Source organism: Ananas comosus, linkage group 25 (assembly GCF_001540865.1).
Source record: "Ananas comosus cultivar F153 linkage group 25, ASM154086v1, whole genome shotgun sequence".
Classification (NCBI taxonomy): Eukaryota; Viridiplantae; Streptophyta; class Magnoliopsida; order Poales; family Bromeliaceae; genus Ananas; species Ananas comosus.
This window is the reverse complement of record NC_033645.1, coordinates 3,066,261-3,084,778: the sequence shown is the minus strand read 5'-3', so window position 1 is coordinate 3,084,778 and position 18,518 is coordinate 3,066,261. Positions and strand designations below refer to the sequence as shown.

The window sequence follows — 18,518 nt, the reverse complement described above, 5'->3', positions numbered from 1 at the left end:
ATAAACGTTGCCTATTGTTCATTCTAGTTGTACTATTCTCTACCAAGTACGTGGGCTTTTTTAAATGTTGCGCGCCAATTAAGGACACATCAATATCTGATACACATAGATATTTTTTTTATTTTCAGAGTGAAATAATTCTAATTTTTCCTCTACCGGTTCAATGTCATTCAATTTCACTTCGTTCATCTACATTTTGTTGCTATATGCGATTTCTTCTAATAGAAGGCAATTCTGAACTAAAAAATTAACCAATCCGACGACAGTTCAGATGGATCTTCTCCGAGTATTAGTTAGTGTGTGGAACCGCCGAGCTCTGGTCATTTGAGCCAGAACTCAATGCTTCTGCTCGCACCGTTTGTACGCGTCTTCAATATGTTAAAGTCGAAGACGAGCAGGCCGACGGCATTGCCAAATACTGGATCTCAATTAGCAGCAGAAATTGCTGGTCAAGTTCTGGATCCGATTCTGCTAATTCCAAACTCAGCTCTAATAAGCTCGTTAAGCTGATAAACTCTAGCCATATTATGATCACACGAACCGGAGCCTAAGATCCAACGGCCAGGAACGAACCCACGGGACTGAAACTGCACCGGATCCGTCCGTTTGTTTTTCGACTCGTGAGGAAACGAGGTAACGACGTTCTCGTGATTCGCGTTGGGAATCTCTCGGGCGCACCGCCACTTTCCCCCGGAGAGGGCGTAACGTAACTACCCGCGGGCCCCCTCCATCATGTCCGTCGGTGGTTTCACGAGGCGATTTTAGCCGTCCGATCTTAAATGGGTCATAATAAAAGTTCGGAACCTGTCACCATTTCGAATCAGATTGGAGCCAATTTTGGCCGTCGGATTTTGAAACTTTTTGGGCGGCTAATAATTACTCCACAAATTATTTTGTAAATTACCACAATGACCTTCTTGGGTCGAATTAATTGGGCCTAGTAATCGGATCCGTATCACCTAGAGATTGGGCCTAGCCCACGAAGTGCAGAGGGCCGTCCATTTTTAATCACGCGGTCCATATTACAAAGAAGGTGCTCATTATTATTTTAGCAAGGCAAGGGTAAATTTCGTAAATAAAGGCCCCCTGATCTATGGTCATTAATTTCTAATTAAGGTTTCTAATCCCTAATTAGTGGCTAAATAATAAATGAGTAAAAGGAGTAAGAGAGAGCTCTTTGGATTCGAATTGAGCAATAATATGGCTCGAGTCAATTGACCGAGTCAGAAAAAGTGATTTATTGAGGGACTTGCAATGGTATCCAAGGACCACAAGTCCATTATGGATCCATGGGACCATATATACGACGCTCGTTTGATCTGGGTCCACTCATCCAAATTTCAAAAGAGAAAAGTTAATTAATAATAAATTAATAAAAGATATTACAATTTCTATGATAAAATCTACTACTACTTTCGAGAACCACCTAGCTCTTCCTTTTTCTTTTTTTTTTTCTTTCTCTTACCTGCAATTATTTGGAACAAAATAAATTTAAAAATTAGAAAAATCTATAACACTTGTCATAGTAAAAAGTATTTTTTTTAAAAATAATACATAATCAAATAATATAACTTGGTTAACTTATTTTATTAAACAAATTACTTCGCGAGTATCTAAAGTTTTCGATAAAATGGCTAATATATTGTGCTGCGTAAAACATGAGCAAGGGTTTAATCAACCAAAATTGATACTTTGATACCCCACTCTAACCTAAATTAAATTAAATTAATTGGTCTTACCGAGCGACACCAACTACCAGTCGTGTTAAGGACCCAAAACCTCATGATTAATCCCCGGGCCCGAAGATTAAGCGAGTGCTAAACCCGATGCTTCAACGTTGAAGGGAGGGGCGCGGGTCGAAATTATTGGAATCATCGGGGGCCTTTTTGTAATAACGCATTCACCGTTCCTGTAAACAGAGAAAAACAGAAAAAAAGAAACAAATTTTAGAAAAATAGAAATAAAACAAAACGTCGTCGTTTTACGTAGCTGTTTCATGTGAAAGGTAATAGAGAGAGAAAGGAGAGAGAAAGGGGGAGGGAGCGAGAGAGAGGGAGAGAGAGAGAGGGATCGGAGAGCGGCGGAGGAAAAGGGATTTGGGAGGCGAAAGGGTTTTCTCTCTCGAACCTTGTCGCCATTTTTGTCTCTCCTCGATCCCTTCAATTGGATTCGCCGATCTTAAGAAGAGGGAGGAGAGGAGAGGGAGGAGAGAGAGATCTTTGTGTTAATCCTAAGCGTTGGTGCCTTAGATCCCATGGAGGTTATGTGGAGGCTATTCGCGGAATTAGCTAGAGAGAGAGTAGCGAAAACCGTAGAAAGAGGAGAGGAATCGGCTTTTTGTACATAAGGGATTAATCGATAGGAGGAGATTGGATCTAGTAATTTTTCTTTTTTTTTTTCGCGATTTTTTTGGGTTCTCTCATTTGATTTTCTAGGGTTTAGGAGGGGGTGTGTAGGAGGCCGATCGAGGTGCTTTTCAATTATCCTACCACTTCGGGATCTGGAATGGTATGCAATCGTCTTAATATCCACCTATTTCTTACTTAGATTTCGACAATGTAGGGATTCTTAAAGTTTCGGCGTTATTCTCATGCTTATACACTCCATTCAACTTGAAATATGCAGTATCGACTATCGACTAATGTAGTCATTTGAGAACTTTATACGTGCTTCAATTGATTCGGCTGTTTTTTCAGTAATTGATGTGGTTGTGATTGTGTTGTAAAACAATTTTGGTTTACAGGCTACTGTAGCCAATGTTACAGTGGGAGCTCAGGTTTGGGTGGAGGATCCTGATGTGGCATGGATCGATGGAGAATTATTGGAGGTCAATGGTGATGATATTAAGATTGAATGTACTTCTGGGAAAACAGTGAGTACTATTACTTACTTTTTGTTCTTATGGCATTTAGGTTATTGGGCATTTCTTGCCAGTTAGCTGCGGAGTTGATTTCGATATGCCAATCATATGCTTAGACCTTGTTTTGTGGTGCATATGTTTTTCATTATTTTTTTTTTGAAACTCAAATTCTGTTCGATTGGATCTGCTGGTGGATGGCAGACTATTTGCTATTCTATACATCTGTGGGAATTGTGGCAACAATAGCTTGTATACATAAGAATCAAAACAAATTCTTATATATGTTCTTGTATAAAGTTCAAAATACCCAAGCTGGATAATCAAGGATTAATAGTTTGTGCTTTTACTGCAGGTCACGGCTAAAATTTCCAGCATTCATCCTAAGGATCCTGAAGCCGCACCATGTGGGGTTGATGACATGACAAAGCTCGCTTATTTGCACGAACCTGGTGTTCTGCAAAACCTGAGATCTAGATATGATATGAATGAAATTTATGTAAGTGTTGACCGAAAAGTAAAAATGATTTCCCATCTTTTAACTCTGCCGCTTGTCTATATTTTCCTACGTATAGCCTTAAGCCTTTATATTATGATATAAATCATATTCTTCAACAAATATCTATATCTTTTTTCTTTTGCCCATTCTGTTTTATCTTCTCCATTTCTAGACTTACACTGGAAATATCTTGATCGCGGTGAATCCATTTCGAAGATTACCTCATCTCTATGACAGCCACATGATGGCACAATACAAAGGGGCTGCTTTTGGTGAGCTAAGTCCTCACCCTTTTGCTGTTGCAGATGCTGCGTATAGGTATCTTCTAATACCTTTCTAGACATACTTCAATGGAACTAAAGTGCCTATAATTTCCAAAAAAGGAATAAAAAAAAGAAAATGTCATTGTATTCCATGATGCAGACTGATGATAAATGAAGGAATAAGTCAAGCTATTCTTGTAAGTGGAGAAAGTGGAGCAGGTAAAACCGAAAGCACCAAAATGCTTATGCGTTATCTTGCATACATGGGAGGGAAAGCTGCTGCCGAGGGCCGCACTGTGGAACAGCAAGTTCTGCAGGTGAGACAGTGTTGAAATCACTTTGTTATCCTTAATTATATTATCTGCTATCCATTTCTTGTTCCTTATATTAGTTTTATTTTTTATTATTTTTTGCAGTCCAATCCTGTTCTTGAAGCATTTGGCAATGCGAAGACTGTCAGAAATAATAATTCTAGGTTGGGAAGTGACCCTAATTTATCTTTTTCTTGTTGGCTGAAGTTTACACTGAACATATGTCTGTAACTGATTCAACATCTACCTTTGTGTTGTTGCTATATATAGCCGCTTTGGCAAATTTGTTGAGATTCAGTTCGATTGTAAGGGAAGGATTTCGGGTGCGGCAATCAGAACTTACCTGCTTGAAAGATCTCGAGTGTGTCAAATATCTGATCCCGAGAGGAATTATCATTGCTTCTACATGCTGTGTGCTGCTCCACCGGAGGTTAGAACTCTGATTTCTTTATTGAATTCCTGCTTAGGATATATATGATGTTAACAAAAGATTTTTGCTTAGGATTACTAATTTTGAGTTTATAATCCCAACTTTACTGTCCTTAACAGCTATGCTTCTCTAACAGAATCTGATTTTTAGCATGAAATTAAAATTGGATAGACGATAAGTATCATATGAGATTCTTGGATATTCAGCTGACTTAATATTAGATTGACACCTTCTTGACAACTACAATTAAGATCATGAAATCTGAGTAGTGGACATTTGATACAAAATGTTCTTACGGTTGAATATAAAAGGCATTAGGATTTTATAACGAGGCTTTTTTGCCTACTCTTTTTCAATCTTCGAGTCCTGAAAGTTCTTTTTATTTTATCACTTATTTTGTAATGTTGCTAAAACCTCGACTAATTTAAGATACAAATCTGTCAGGATATTGAGAGATACAAATTAGGAAATCCGAGGTCATTTCATTATCTTAACCAATCGAACTGCTATGAGCTGGAGGGGGTGGATGATTCCAAGGAATATCTCGAAACTAGGAGGGCTATGGATATAATTGGAATCAGCTCAGATGAACAGGTTCAAGTTCTTCCTTTTTCTTTTTTGTGCTTTGTTTTGAGGAAAGAAAAACCCATTGTGCGTTATTATTAATTACTAAAGTAGCTTTCTTCTCCTTAAAAGTGTTAATATTTTCTTCATTTAGGATGCAATTTTTCGGGTTGTGGCTGCTATTCTCCATTTAGGAAATATTGAATTCTCAGATGGGAGTGAAATTGACTCGTCTAAGCCCAAAGATGAGAAGTCATGGTTTCACTTGAAAATGGCTGCTGAACTCTTCATGTAAACTACCCTTCCTATTGTAATCGTAGTATTGAATATCATGTTGGATCATATGTTTTTGAAAGGAGCTTCATTAAATTTTCCTTAGGTGTGATGCGAAGGCACTGGAGGACTCTCTATGTAAGCGTATTATTGTAACTCGTGATGAGAACATTATAAAGACATTGGATCCAGAAGCTGCAGCTCTTAATAGGGATGCCCTAGCTAAAGTTGTATATTCACGTTTGTTTGATTGGTATGTGCCAATGGAATCTTCAAATTAACTTATTCAGCCAGTTTATATTTTATATTGCTTTAGCATATGTACTCTACACCCTTAATTGCAGGCTTGTGAACAAGATTAACAACTCTATTGGTCAAGATCCTGATTCGAAGTGCTTAATTGGAGTGCTTGATATTTATGGATTTGAAAGTTTCAAGACAAACAGGTGCTTAACCGGTATGCTTTTGGGTTATCACTACAAAATGTGAATATTTTCTTCTAAAACAGATAGTTTGTTCCATCAAGTGCTTCATAGTTCTAACTACTTAACCACACATAAATATCGGCTGACCGATCATTGGTCCTAAGGTTTCATAGTTCCTTAATTTGATTGACATGCTTTCAATTCCTTCACCTAGACACTTTATGGAGGGACAATATGATAACTGGAAATTCCATGAAAGTGTTATCCTGCAAATCCGAGGTTTCCCTCTTAAGTTGCTTTTTCGGGCTTTTATGACTGGATTGGTGCAGTATTGTTTGAATTGTTGCTATTTGTTACCTATTATACAAGTTGCTCTTTCTTTATTTGATTCTTTGACGCTGTTTTACATATATTTCTAAATTCTAATCAAGATATCTAATATGCTTTTCTTGACAGCTTTGAGCAATTTTGTATCAATTTGACAAATGAAAAGCTGCAGCAACATTTTAATCAGGTGCTAATAGATTACTTTTACTTATTACTACTACGAATGCCACTTGTCTTCTTCATTATTACTGAACAAGAAATTCCTCCATCTAATTTGTCTCGCTTATACAGCATGTTTTTAAGATGGAGCAAGAAGAATACACAAAAGAAGAAATTAACTGGAGTTATATTGAATTCATTGATAATCAGGATGTTCTTGATCTCCTTGAGAAGGTATGTTTCTATCGCCACACCAACAATCAGATAAACATGAAATGTGAAATTTTCATATTTGAGTCTTTATGTCTTTAACAAGGTAATGATTGTACTGTCATAAAGTCTTGGTTACTAGTCTGGCAGAATGTAAATTTTAATCATGTCAAGACTTTCTTTATGTTGAATATTTTGTGGCAGTTGTTGAATCAAAAGTAGGTTAAAAGCTAGTTTCCTTTATGCTTGTAGCAACTACTATTATAACAATTGACTATGACATGCAATTGACATAGACTAGCTGTAGCTGGTACAAATCAATAGTGTTCTGCTCCTATACATTTTGATTTTACCTGCTAGTTTAGAAAAGCATCATGCCAGTGCTAATTGGCGCTCAAGAAAAGGCTTTTCACGCGCCTGTGGTTTTTCGCATCAAAGCCTTCCTTGAGTCCTGCCAGCGTGAACATTTCTGTTCTGATAATTTAAACATGAATTCACTGTAATTAATTTTGTGAACATATTGCTTCTTAATGCTTTGTGGTTGTTTCACTGTCTTCCAGAAACCAGGTGGGATTATTGCTCTTCTCGATGAGGCTTGGTATGCTTTTGTCTATGATAACAGATGGCTCTTGTTTTGTTCTTTTGTTCAGTTATAGTAATGGATCGGTTTCAGAGAATCTGTAATTGATTTAGTTGATTGTATTTTTGTGCTGTTTTTGTTATCTGCAATGTAGTATGCTGCCAAGATCAACACATGAAACATTCGCTCAGAAGCTGTACCAGACTTTTAAGAACCACAAACGCTTCAGCAAGCCAAAGTTGTCACTCTCTGACTTTACAATTTCTCATTATGCAGGAGATGTATGCACCTCTTCCTCATTTCCTTTTTATAGTTTTCTTTTATGGACTTTTACACTCTGAAATCATGTATATACACATACTTCCCTATAAAATATGATTTTCCACATGTTCCTCAAAAATACAGTTTTTTTACAATAAACACACTTTTCTTAGTTTCAGAGTAACGCGATTCATTTAGGCAAAATGTTTTTGTTTTAAACAAAAAATTATAAAGTGGGTACTATTTGTTTTTTTTTTTTTTTTTTTTTTTGCGAGAAAGGTAGCATGTTATCCGCATCGTTTATTTTTTTTAGAAATAAATTTAGCTAGAAATATGAATCAACTAGGATTCGAACTTGGCACCTCGGGTATCAACCACCAAGTCCTTTGCCACTTGCACTAGGGACAGTCGGTAGTGAGTACTGTTTGTTGTTAGACGGTTATACAGGAATTCTGCTGTGGTATAGATGAAAAAGATCTCTTCATGTTGATTTGTTTAAAAGGCAGACTACTTTCTCCATTAGGTTACATATCAGACGGAGTTGTTCCTTGACAAGAATAAAGATTATGTGGTAGCTGAACATCAGGCACTCCTGAGTGCTTCTAAATGTTCCTTTGTTTCAAGCCTATTTCCACCGCTTTCCGAGGATGCATCAAAATCTTCAAAATTTTCATCAATAGGGTCAAGGTTCAAGGTATGTGCTTTGCATGTCAAGATAGACTGCTTCCTACCTTTTCACCTTTTCATGGTTTCAATCTTCTAGTTATTCTATGTTGATTGCAGCAACAACTTCAAGCTCTCCTAGAAACTTTAAGTGCTACAGAGCCACATTATATTCGTTGTATTAAACCAAACAATCTTTTGAAGCCTGCCATTTTCGAAAACAAGAGCGTTCTTCAGCAGCTTCGTTGTGGGGTAAGTTCCACACCCAAACCCCCTCCCGGCGACTGCTTCTTAAAAACGTTATACTGTAGTTGTTATATATTGTGATATGCATTGGTTAGGGAGTTATGGAGGCAATTAGGATTAGCTGTGCTGGGTATCCAACGAGGAGATCATTTTATGAGTTCATTGATCGATTTGGTATTCTTGCTCCTGATGTTTTGCCTGGAAGGTATGTTCTATATGAATATGTAAACTTAGAAATTAATTTTATGTGCATCCTTTCACATAGTATATTCAATTTCGTTTTTTCCCAGTTCTGACGAAGTCACTGCTGCTAAGAGATTGTTAGAGAAGGTTGATCTTAAAGGCTATCAGGTAAGTCTGAATATCTGATTGATAGTGGCTCTGTTGGTAAATTCTTGAAGAGTTCTTGATTCCACCGCAATTTTTTATTTTGTTAAATCCAATGTTGAAACTTCCAGATTGGAAAGACAAAAGTATTTCTTCGAGCTGGTCAGATGGCTGAACTTGATGCTCGTAGGAATGAAGTGTTAGGACGATCTGCTAGCATAATTCAAAGGAAAGTTCGGTCATACTTGGCTCGTAAAAGTTTCATCTTACTTAGAAAGTCAGCTAAACAAATCCAGGCTGTGTGCAGAGGTAATCCTGTGAGACTGTCATTCCTGTGAGACTGTCATTTGTTGCTGGCTTCTCTTATGTTCATTTGACTTCCACCTAAATTGCCCCCACCCCCCTCCTTTCTGAATCTCTGATTGAGATGCTTATGAGCATTACAATCTGATTTTTTATATTTGATGTGAAGGACAACTTGCTAGACAAGTTTATGAAAATCTACGTAGAGAAGCTGCCTCTGTTAGGATCCAGAGCTGTTTCCGCATGCACTTTGCCAGGAAAGCTTACAGAGAGCTGCTATATTCATCGATTACCATTCAAGCCGGTTTACGTGGAATGGCTGCTCGCAAGGAGCTTCATTTGCGGCAACAAACGAGAGCTGCTGTTATTATTCAGGTAAAGGGATGAGTCAACAATTGAAATTAATTCACTACCATTGTTTTTTTAGAGAAACTTGTAGGGACTCTTCAAATGTGTGGATATAATTAAACATTTTTCAAGCGGGTAGTTGCAAAATTCTTTTTTTTATATATCAGTTTGGAGGACTAAGGATGATATGAAAACCTTTCTCTTACTTTCATATGCTGGTGATATATCTTTGCCAGAGCCAATGCCGCCAATACTTGGCACGTTTACATTATTCAAGACTAAAGAAAGCTGCAATAGCTACCCAATGTGCTTGGAGAGGAAGGGTCGCTAGAAGAGAGCTACGAAATCTTAAGATGGTATTTTTTTTTTTTTTTTTCTTCAATCAATATTTGCTACCATGTGTGAATTTAATGAAGGGCTGATAATTTCTTTTCATATGCAAAATGGCTGTACTCACATTCTTGGTTTTCACACCATTCAATAGTTTATGAGAACTTGTGCAGCAATATTGCAGAAATCAACACATTTAATGCTTAAAGATTTGATACTTGCAATTCCTATTCATCGTACAATATTCCACTACTATATTTTCAGGAATGTGAAACTGTATGTACCGTTCCTCAGACTTACCATTTGTAATGTATATTTATACGATCAAAACTTCTAACAAGAGTATTTCACCATTGGATTTGTTGTCAGTACTAGGTGATTCCTGCTTTTGAAGGATTCGTTCTGAAAATAGTGATTGAGTACCTTTTTTTCTTCTTCTTTCTTTCTATCTTCTCTTTCTTCTTGTTAGGCTGCAAGGGAAACAGGTGCTCTTCAAGCAGCCAAAAACAAGCTTGAAAAGCAAGTTGAGGAGCTTACATGGAGGCTTCAGCTGGAGAAACGCATGAGGGTAAAGACGAAAATTATCTCCTGATACCTCCTCATTAGTTTTGTCATTACTTTTTGGCCTTTTTCCCCCCTTTGGTTCTTTCTTTTTTACATGTGCAGAAAGGTAAAGATAGTAGGATCTGTGGGAAAGGGGATCCAAGTGAATTTTATATGGTTATGCATGTGCTATTCTTCTTCACATATCTTGAGTTGGTCCAATTTAATTGTTACTGTATAGCAGACCATTAAAATAAGATAGTTTAGGAAGTCTGAACATCGTCCAGAAACATTTGAAGCAGAAAACTGCTTCTCAGAAGAATGCTAGAAAGAGAAATAGCAAGACAACACGTTGATTTCTGTGTTTTTCTTTTTCCTGTAAAACTAGATATACTTGTAGAGCATGCATGTAATGGTTATTTGAGTTATTCACCGAAGATAAATGAGCAATGCGTTATTTGAGCGACGTGTTACTGGTTGGTGTCGCATCCTTGAGCTCAATGTCTTTGGTGCTTTTTTAATTTGAGTTACTTTTTGTTTATGACTTTGTGAATCATAAGTTTGATGAGTTCTGAGAGGTTTTGTTGTCTTATATTAGTTATTGATAGTTAGTCTCATTGCGGGTCGCAAGTCAGTCATTTTATTTCATTACCTATCTGTCTGTTGCATGCTTTCTTTTATATTTTACTGGAATCAATGCGCGCTATACTTTGCAGGCTGATATGGAGGAAGCCAAAACACAGGAAAATGCAAAATTGCAAACCGCCTTGCAGGAGATGCAACAACAATTTAAGGAAACTAAAGAGTTGCTAGTAAAGGAGCGTGAGGCTGCCAAAAAGGCTGCTGACATTCTTCCAGTTATTAAAGAGGTTCCTGTTATTGATACAGAAATGATGAATAAGCTCAAAGTTGAAAATGAGACGCTTAAGGTGCTCATATATTCATAGCCTATCTTATATACCTGCTGATTTCTTTTCTACACTTTGTCTTAGAATATTATTTGTGGAAACTTTGGTGTTGAAAAGTGCAATCATGTCAGAGATTAAGCCGAATTTTATTTAATATCTTTTTTTCTTGCCCTTTTCTCTATGTTCATCCCTTTCTCTTTGCATTCTAGTTGTTGGCACTTGGCTATTATAGCACTTCATGATTTTTGAAAACAGACGCTGGTGAGTACGCTTGAAAAGAGAGTTGATGAAACTGAAAAGAAGTTTGAAGAAACGAGCAGAATCAGTGAGGAGAGGCTGAAAAAGGCAATGGAGGCTGAATCAAAGATAGCCGACTTGAACAGTGCAATTGGAAGGTTCTTCTAGTTTCTTCTACTCTCCTTATCAATAATACAGAATGAGAGTAAGTACAAACATCTAAGAGTCACTGGTTTCTCCATTACAGGCTTCAAGAAAAACTATATAACAGACAGTCTGAGGATAAGATTCTCCGACAGCAGGCCTTTCTTAATTCACCTGTAAAAAGCATGTCTGAACATCTAGCAATTCCAGTGACTCCCAGAAAACAGGTATTTATGTTATATGTGTGCACGCACGCCTGCGTAATTAAAGTTTGTTTGTTTGCTTTCTCTCATTCGGTGTCTTATTACTTTCTGCTTCTGTCTTGAAGAATTTGGATAATGGTCATCATGTTGTTGATGAAGTGGAACCAAAGGTTTTTAACTTCTGTCACTATTTTGTTTTTGCACATCTTTCTTTTCTTCAGTGTATTGTTGTTTATACTCAATACCTATTATTTTTTAGGAGCCGCAAAGTGCACCTCCCGCAATTAAGGATTATGCAAATAGTGATCCTAAATTGAGGAGATCGTACATAGAGAGGCAACATGTAAGTGCTGATGATTTCCTGGTGAATTTTTTACTTCTCATTGGGTGTTGATACTTTATTGATGTGGAAATGTTAATATGCAGGAGAATGTTGACACACTTATCAATTGTCTCTCTAAAGATCTTGGATTTAGCCATGGTAAACCAGTGGCTGCTTTTACGATATATAGGTGCCTTCTTCATTGGAAATCTTTCGAAGCGGAGAAGACAAGTGTTTTTGACCGTCTTATTCAGTTGATTGGCTCTGCAATTGAGGTAATTTAATGCTTCTAACTATTGTTTAACTTTCGAACTGATATATGCGTTTCCTTTGCAACCACATTGGTTCTTACTTAGTCACAGACTCGTAGTTATTACATATTAGTAGGTTTTTTTGCTCCTTTAATGATGGTTTAGGTTCTGCAGTTCCAAACTAGATTTCTTAAATGTGTTAGCTAATGATTAAGATTTATGTGCACGATTTAACTGATATGAAGTGCTTCCAACTTGATATTAAGTTTTTGTTTTATTCAGAATATAGAGAGCTTGATAGATTTCTAATTTTGGCCTTTACTTAATAAATCTGCTGAAAATTCTAAGTTTTGCTATTTTGTTGGTGTTGCTTGATTCTCGTAGCTGTTCTATCCTGTTGATACTTCTGATGGATGGACCAAAACTAAGCACCACTACCAACTAGCTTCCCCTATTTTTTCTTTGAATTCTACCAGTTAGTTTGCATGCTTATCAAAATTATCAGCACGATAGATAGAAAACCAACAAGAATGAAGCAACGTTAAAAAATAAGTTATAAATATTATCTTTTTGAATATAAAACCAAATCATGCAATCATGCTTTGACAAAAACTTTCCTACTACCTTTGTTTTTATAATTTGTCATTCAAGATTGCATTCAAAGTTAATCTTAACATGCATGGGTAGATAATTTTTTCCCCTTGAGAAAATCTCTTTGTAGCAAATTCTAGCTGCCATGGCTTTTTGTAGCTGAAACAGAACAAGCCGGTGCTTTCCTTCAACACCTAAATAGTAGATTCTATGGAGACATTTTTGTACATTTCTTTGTCATTCTGAAAAATGCAGAATGAGGAGGCCAATGACAATCTCGCTTACTGGTTATCAAATACATCTACATTGCTATATTTGCTACAACGAAGTCTTAAGGCTGCCAGTGCAGCCGGGCCTCTTCCACCTCGAAAGCTCCCTCCTTCAACATCATTTTTTGGGAGGATGGCTCAAGTATGTAATTATTTCTTTTTTAGATATTTGCATATATTCCCCTGAAAAATCATTTATTTACTATACCCTGCAAAAACTGAACTTCTATTTATGTCCTTTAATAAGTTAATTTGTTACATATCAGCCATTGTACTTGAAATGGCCTTTTCAAAGAAATGTTTAATATGAAACAGTGCGCCCCCGCTTTAACATAAAGGTATATAGTTTACGTGGGTGCAAAAGTATTTATATGTAAAAGCCAGCCTTGTTTTACCTAAATTACGTAATTTGTTATCTCTTGCTTTTGGTTACATGGCTACTTTGTTGGGCTCATCCTAAATCAACAATGCAAGCTTAGTTTAGAGAAAAATTCATATGCTTATCATCACATGGCAAATATTAGGGTTTCCGTTCTTCCGCAAACCTTCCTGTAGATGGATTGGATGTGGTGCGCCAAGTGGAGGCCAAGTACCCTGCTTTGCTATTCAAGCAGCAGGTCACTGCCTATGTGGAGAAGATATTTGGAATTATTCGAGACAATGTAAAAAAGGACTTGTCTTCCTTGATTTCAGTGTGTATCCAGGTACCTTCCATTTTTATATAGCTTTTCTACTGCCTACTCTGAATGATTATGCTGGATTAGTAAGAATAGATGCTGCATCATTGGTCCATGCTTCTCAGAATTTTAGCTTGTGATATGAGGATTATTAGTTCATATAGAAATCATCACAACAGTTTTATGTGGTTTGATTCGCAATGTTGGAGATGAGGGTAAAAAGTATTCCAATTATTATGTATTTTGCTCTAGGTGATTGATCATGTCCTTTCAATATAGTTTTTCCTACATATTGTAATTATGTAAAAGTTTGTAAATGCTAATATTTTACTATCTATAAATGCTAATTTCCATAGTATGAATTCATGGGCTTTGTTTTTATATCTAATTGCTAGTTGATTTCTTTCTTAACTTAAGGCTCCACGAACGACAAAGGCAGGCATATTGAGAGGGTCTGGTGGTTCATTTGGAAGGCAATCTCAGAACAGCCATTGGCAAAGCATAATTGAGAGCCTCAATAAACTCTTAAGTACTTTACAAGAAAATTATGTGAGTATTAACTAAACTCTTAAGTACCTTGCAAGAAAATTATGCAAGTATTAACTGGTGAAATTACTTAAATTGCATCTTTGATATTAGATTACTTAATCTGTGCTTTTTTTTTTTGGTAATATTCAGGTTCCACCAATTTTAGCTCAGAAGATTTTCACTCAGATTTTCTCATATATAAATGTTCAACTTTTCAACAGGTTAGTTATCTCTAATAAGGTAACCCCTTTGTACATGTGAATGTGTTATTTCATAATTGTTTCTACTTCTGCTTTTCCAGTCTACTACTTCGCCGTGAGTGCTGCTCCTTCAGCAATGGAGAGTATGTGAAATCTGGGCTAGCGGAGCTAGAATTGTGGTGTGCAAAAGCAAAACCTGAAGTAATAATCTAGACCGAGTTATTCCAAATTCATGCCTCTTGGGTTAGATCTTATGAATTTTCAAAACTTGCAGTATGCTGGGTCAGCATGGGATGAGCTTAAGCACATAAGGCAAGCAGTAGGCTTCTTGGTATGTTATTCATGTTATGACCTTAAATTTATCTTATTGATCATCTCCGTGCTTGAATTACATTTAATAATAAATTAGAGATCTTCTTTAGTCTAGTACGTGATACATTGTCCAGATATGCTGTGGATCAGGATTTTAAATACCATGCTTTTATTACATGGTGCGTCAATGAATTGCATGCTTACCTTTTATTATAGATTTTTTTTATTAATAGGCTTGAAAAATATTATAATTATGAAAATAGTTCGACAAAAAATTTATTTAAAAAACTAGGCCAATATGGTGAATGAATTACCGCTTTCTAAATGCGGCAAATCACTTATCGCTTTCTTCTAAAATTATTTTTAGAGTTTAATATTATATATTTTTCGGAGTTCGGATGTGGAAAACATATAAGTTATGTGAAAGCGGTGAATGGTTTACCGCTTTCTAAAAGCGGTAAATCATTCAACGTTTATGCCTAGTTTTATAAATAAAAGTTTTGGATGCCTATTTTTATAATTAAAAAGTTTTGTAGGCTTAATAACCCAAAAAGCCCTTTTATTATATGCTCTCCTAAAGTATAGTTCTTTCTCCCCTACTTTTGGTGATGGCCTTTCCGATCTTGTATGGATGATTAATTTTCTAGTTTGGACAATATGATAGAGTATATATCGGAAAAGAGGTTTCCTCCTGTTCTTACAGAAGGCAAAAGAAAAGAAAATTGACCAATCTGATGCCTTTAACATCTAATCCGCCGCAGAAGCCAATGTCTTCATCTATATATATATATATATATATATATATATATTACTAGTTTACTTTATGGCTCATTTGCTCCTACTAGTTTGCATTGTGATAACTCTATTTATAAGCTTTGGCTTCTAGTTTTATTATATTGTGAATTCTGGTTATGTAACTTAAAGTTCTACTCGACCATATGTCAAAGGAGAGTGAAGTTGTTTTATAAGAAAATAGCACATCCTTTTAAACAGGAAAATACAAAATTTTTTATTTAACCATCAAATCTGGTTTAAAATTTGGGTGAGATTGGCTGAACAAAGGCCAGAAGATGAAAAAGTGTTTAAAAGAGCTAGTTGCACTTCTACTGATAAAAAATCATCAGAACTTCTAGTAATTAGTACATGTGTCAGAAAAGAATAAGTAGATTCCCTAGGGTTTGGAATAGTTGCATCTCCTCTTGACTACTGATGTATCTGCTGGTCTGGTGCAATATGCAGGTAATATTTCAGAAGTATAGGATCTCGTATGACGAGATAGTTAATGACCTATGCCCGGTAAAAAACACGACCTCTCTCTCTCTCTCTCTCTCTCTCTCTCAGTTTGTTTCTGTGTGCTAGTGTACCAGAGATAACACATTGATACTGATAACATCTTGTAGATCTTGAGCGTGCAACAGCTCTACAGAATTTGCACACAATATTGGGATGACAAATACAATACTCAAAGCGTTTCCATGGGTGTAAGTTAACTTGTTTGAAATCCTTTACAATTTAGATCTATGCACTATTCTTTTTCATATATTATGCACCATTTCCGGTTGTTCTTAGGATGTTAAAACCAAGTTGACATTCATTATGTATTGAAAATAGGCAATGCTTTCTTATATTGTGAAAAAGAAGAGAGCCTTTTGTTACCAGTATAGCCACTAATATATACAATTACACTATTGGTGGTAGCAGCAATCTTATTCCATACGTTCATTGCTCTTCGGCTTGGAAGTTAGCATTCATTTCTTAATTTATTGGCTTGCTTCCTCATTGTGTTTATACAGGTTCTTTCCAGCATGAGAGTTCTCATGACGGAGGATTCTAATAACGCTGATAGCAATTCATTCTTATTAGATGATAACTCCAGGTAATGAGAACTTGTCGAAACCACCCTGTAGACATGAAATCCGGCGTTCGACATTCTTTGAAGCTTATAGATCGACGTTATTTGATAAAATTTCAAATTAATTTGTTCTCATGCAGCATTCCCTTTTCGGTTGATGACATATCGAGTTCCCTACAAGAAAAGGACTTCTCGGAAGTGAAACCAGCAGAAGAGCTTCTCGCAAACCCCGCCTTCCACTTTTTACAGGAGTAAGGCTGTAGTATTCTTCACTTGTAAATTTCATTTACCGTTCCCATTGTTCCCATCTAGTTGGTTGTGTAAAATTACGGTTTTTATATGTTTGGGGTTGGGTCAAATTTTTATAGGTAGCTAGTAGTGTTCCGAGGTGGCAACATTCTTTATAGGCAGTTGAATAGTCGTTGAAGGGCTTGTTCTAGATTTCCATAGTAAGTCGCCCTTCTTTACATTGCGTACACATATTACATTACTGTAAAAAGACTAACAGAAACATTCATTCATAGAATATTTATTTATTTCTTCCATCGAACAGAAAATTTTCAATCTATTGAAATGATTGGCTTTCTTTCTTTCTTTCCGGTTTTTAAACTTTTTTTTTGCATATATAGCCTTCAACATACTCCGTATTCTTCTTCGACAACCTCACAGGTGATAAGATTCCCAAGTATTACTTTTGAGATAGAAGAAAAAGAAAATGGCGTTTTCTCATGGCCTTCAACATCTGACTGTGTACATCATATTAATTGCTATTACTGTGTGTTGCTTCTTGCGATTTTAATAGATGGGCCTTTGACATGACACCTGCAAACAGTGACAATCTCATGTGGACAGCAGCATCTGCGTGCGTTACCTGACCCAGAAACTTAAATAAGTGCACAATTAGTTAACTAAGTATGCGTTGGCCTCATATAACGAACCGCTAATCGCCATTTCGTCATCAATTGATAGCAACGTTTGCTTTTTTTATCATCATTACAAATTTACAATAAAACTGTAATCTCACACAATGCCTCCACTTAAAACATGGAAGCGCACCAACTTAAACAGTCTCTTGTAGGTAGGATGCTGCAACTAATGGTCCAAACCGTGTGTGAGGACTTAAACTGAGCTCGGATATCCACCATGTGAAGTCGGCGACGATTGTAGTCCCCACGCACCGAAAGCTGCCGACTTCTTCTCCTGGCTACACTTCATGCTGCCTCCTCCACATGCCTACCTGGGGTCACGTGGAATCAAAATATCTCGTAATTATATTATAGAAACTTGTCACACACAAAAAAAAAAACGACAAAACAAAACAAGAAGTGTCACGAATTTATTTGAAATTATCTGTCGAACCTACTCTATCGCACCATTCATGTGTCTTAGGCTAGTGAAAAATGTTCTATCTGTATCTTCTATATCACACAAAAATATTTTTGTTTGGATGAAAAAGTCTATATAGCCCAAAGTTGTGTTCAAATAGAGCTTTTCAAAGAGTCTAATCTTTCTCCATAAAATCTTTCGCGATACTCTTTACTATAGCTGCACACCATAATCAAAAGCTCTTAATATGAATATAATAATAGAAAAAAAAGGGCTAAGAAATTTGAATTTTGGGGCTCGTCGCATGTTTTATCTGATTAGAATTCCCCATGTAAATATTAAGTTTAATAAAACTCTTGAAAGAAAAATACCAACAACTTTTTCCATGATATAATTTTATAATTTTATAGTTTCTATTTGTGAAGTCGAGCCAATTTTTTTAAAAAAACTTCTGAACCCAAAAAATTTGTAGCTTCATATTTGCTGCATTTGTTTTCAAGCCAAATAACACTTGAATATCATTTTACTCTCTCGTACAGGTGTGAAATTAAGCTTCGAAAAAAGAAAAAAAAAAGAAAAAAGAAAAATGCCATAAAAAACAAAACAAGGAGACTAAACGAACAAAAACAATGGGACGAACCAGAAATGACAAATGGCATTTACTAATGGAATTAAACTCGCTCGAGAGACTTTTCATTATAGCCGTTGAACTATTTCGATCATAAATCCCACGTGCATGTCACGTGATTTAATAGAGAGAGAGATAGAGAGAGAGAGAG

General features: G+C 36.2%; 1 protein-coding gene across 2 annotated transcripts; it reads left to right on the top strand.

The window, feature by feature from the left end:
• On the top strand, positions 1,997–16,990 carry LOC109703489 (myosin-6-like). Of its 2 annotated transcripts, XM_020224096.1 has the most exons (39): positions 1,997–2,508; positions 2,744–2,872; positions 3,213–3,356; positions 3,529–3,674; positions 3,780–3,936; positions 4,036–4,094; positions 4,201–4,360; positions 4,805–4,954; positions 5,079–5,215; positions 5,304–5,450; positions 5,542–5,643; positions 6,079–6,136; positions 6,241–6,342; positions 6,879–6,916; positions 7,053–7,179; positions 7,683–7,853; positions 7,943–8,074; positions 8,164–8,273; positions 8,359–8,419; positions 8,527–8,704; positions 8,868–9,073; positions 9,283–9,402; positions 9,846–9,944; positions 10,636–10,848; positions 11,083–11,222; positions 11,312–11,435; positions 11,537–11,581; positions 11,671–11,754; positions 11,838–12,008; positions 12,831–12,986; positions 13,369–13,548; positions 13,939–14,070; positions 14,200–14,270; positions 14,351–14,450; positions 14,524–14,580; positions 15,801–15,857; positions 15,962–16,042; positions 16,355–16,437; positions 16,554–16,990. In XM_020224096.1, the coding sequence occupies exons 1-39, from the start codon at positions 2,506–2,508 to the stop codon at positions 16,666–16,668; spliced, it is 4,545 nt and encodes a 1,514-aa protein (XP_020079685.1). In that variant the 5' UTR covers positions 1,997–2,505; the 3' UTR covers positions 16,669–16,990. The 2 variants fall into 2 exon arrangements, with proteins under 2 accessions (XP_020079685.1, XP_020079686.1); XM_020224097.1 differs by lacking the exons at positions 1,997–2,508; positions 2,744–2,872; positions 3,213–3,356; ... (5 more) ...; positions 5,079–5,215; positions 5,304–5,450 and having other exon boundaries at positions 5,570–5,654.

What these genes read in the sequence shown, in the direction of transcription:
- LOC109703489 (XM_020224096.1), top strand. An exon ending in TGGAACAGCAAGTTCTGCAG is followed by an intron (nt 3,937 to 4,035) that starts GTGAGACAGTGT and finishes TATTTTTTGCAG; the next exon opens with TCCAATCCTGTTCTTGAAGC. An exon ending in TTTCTCATTATGCAGGAGAT is followed by an intron (nt 7,180 to 7,682) that starts GTATGCACCTCT and finishes TTTCTCCATTAG; the next exon opens with GTTACATATCAGACGGAGTT.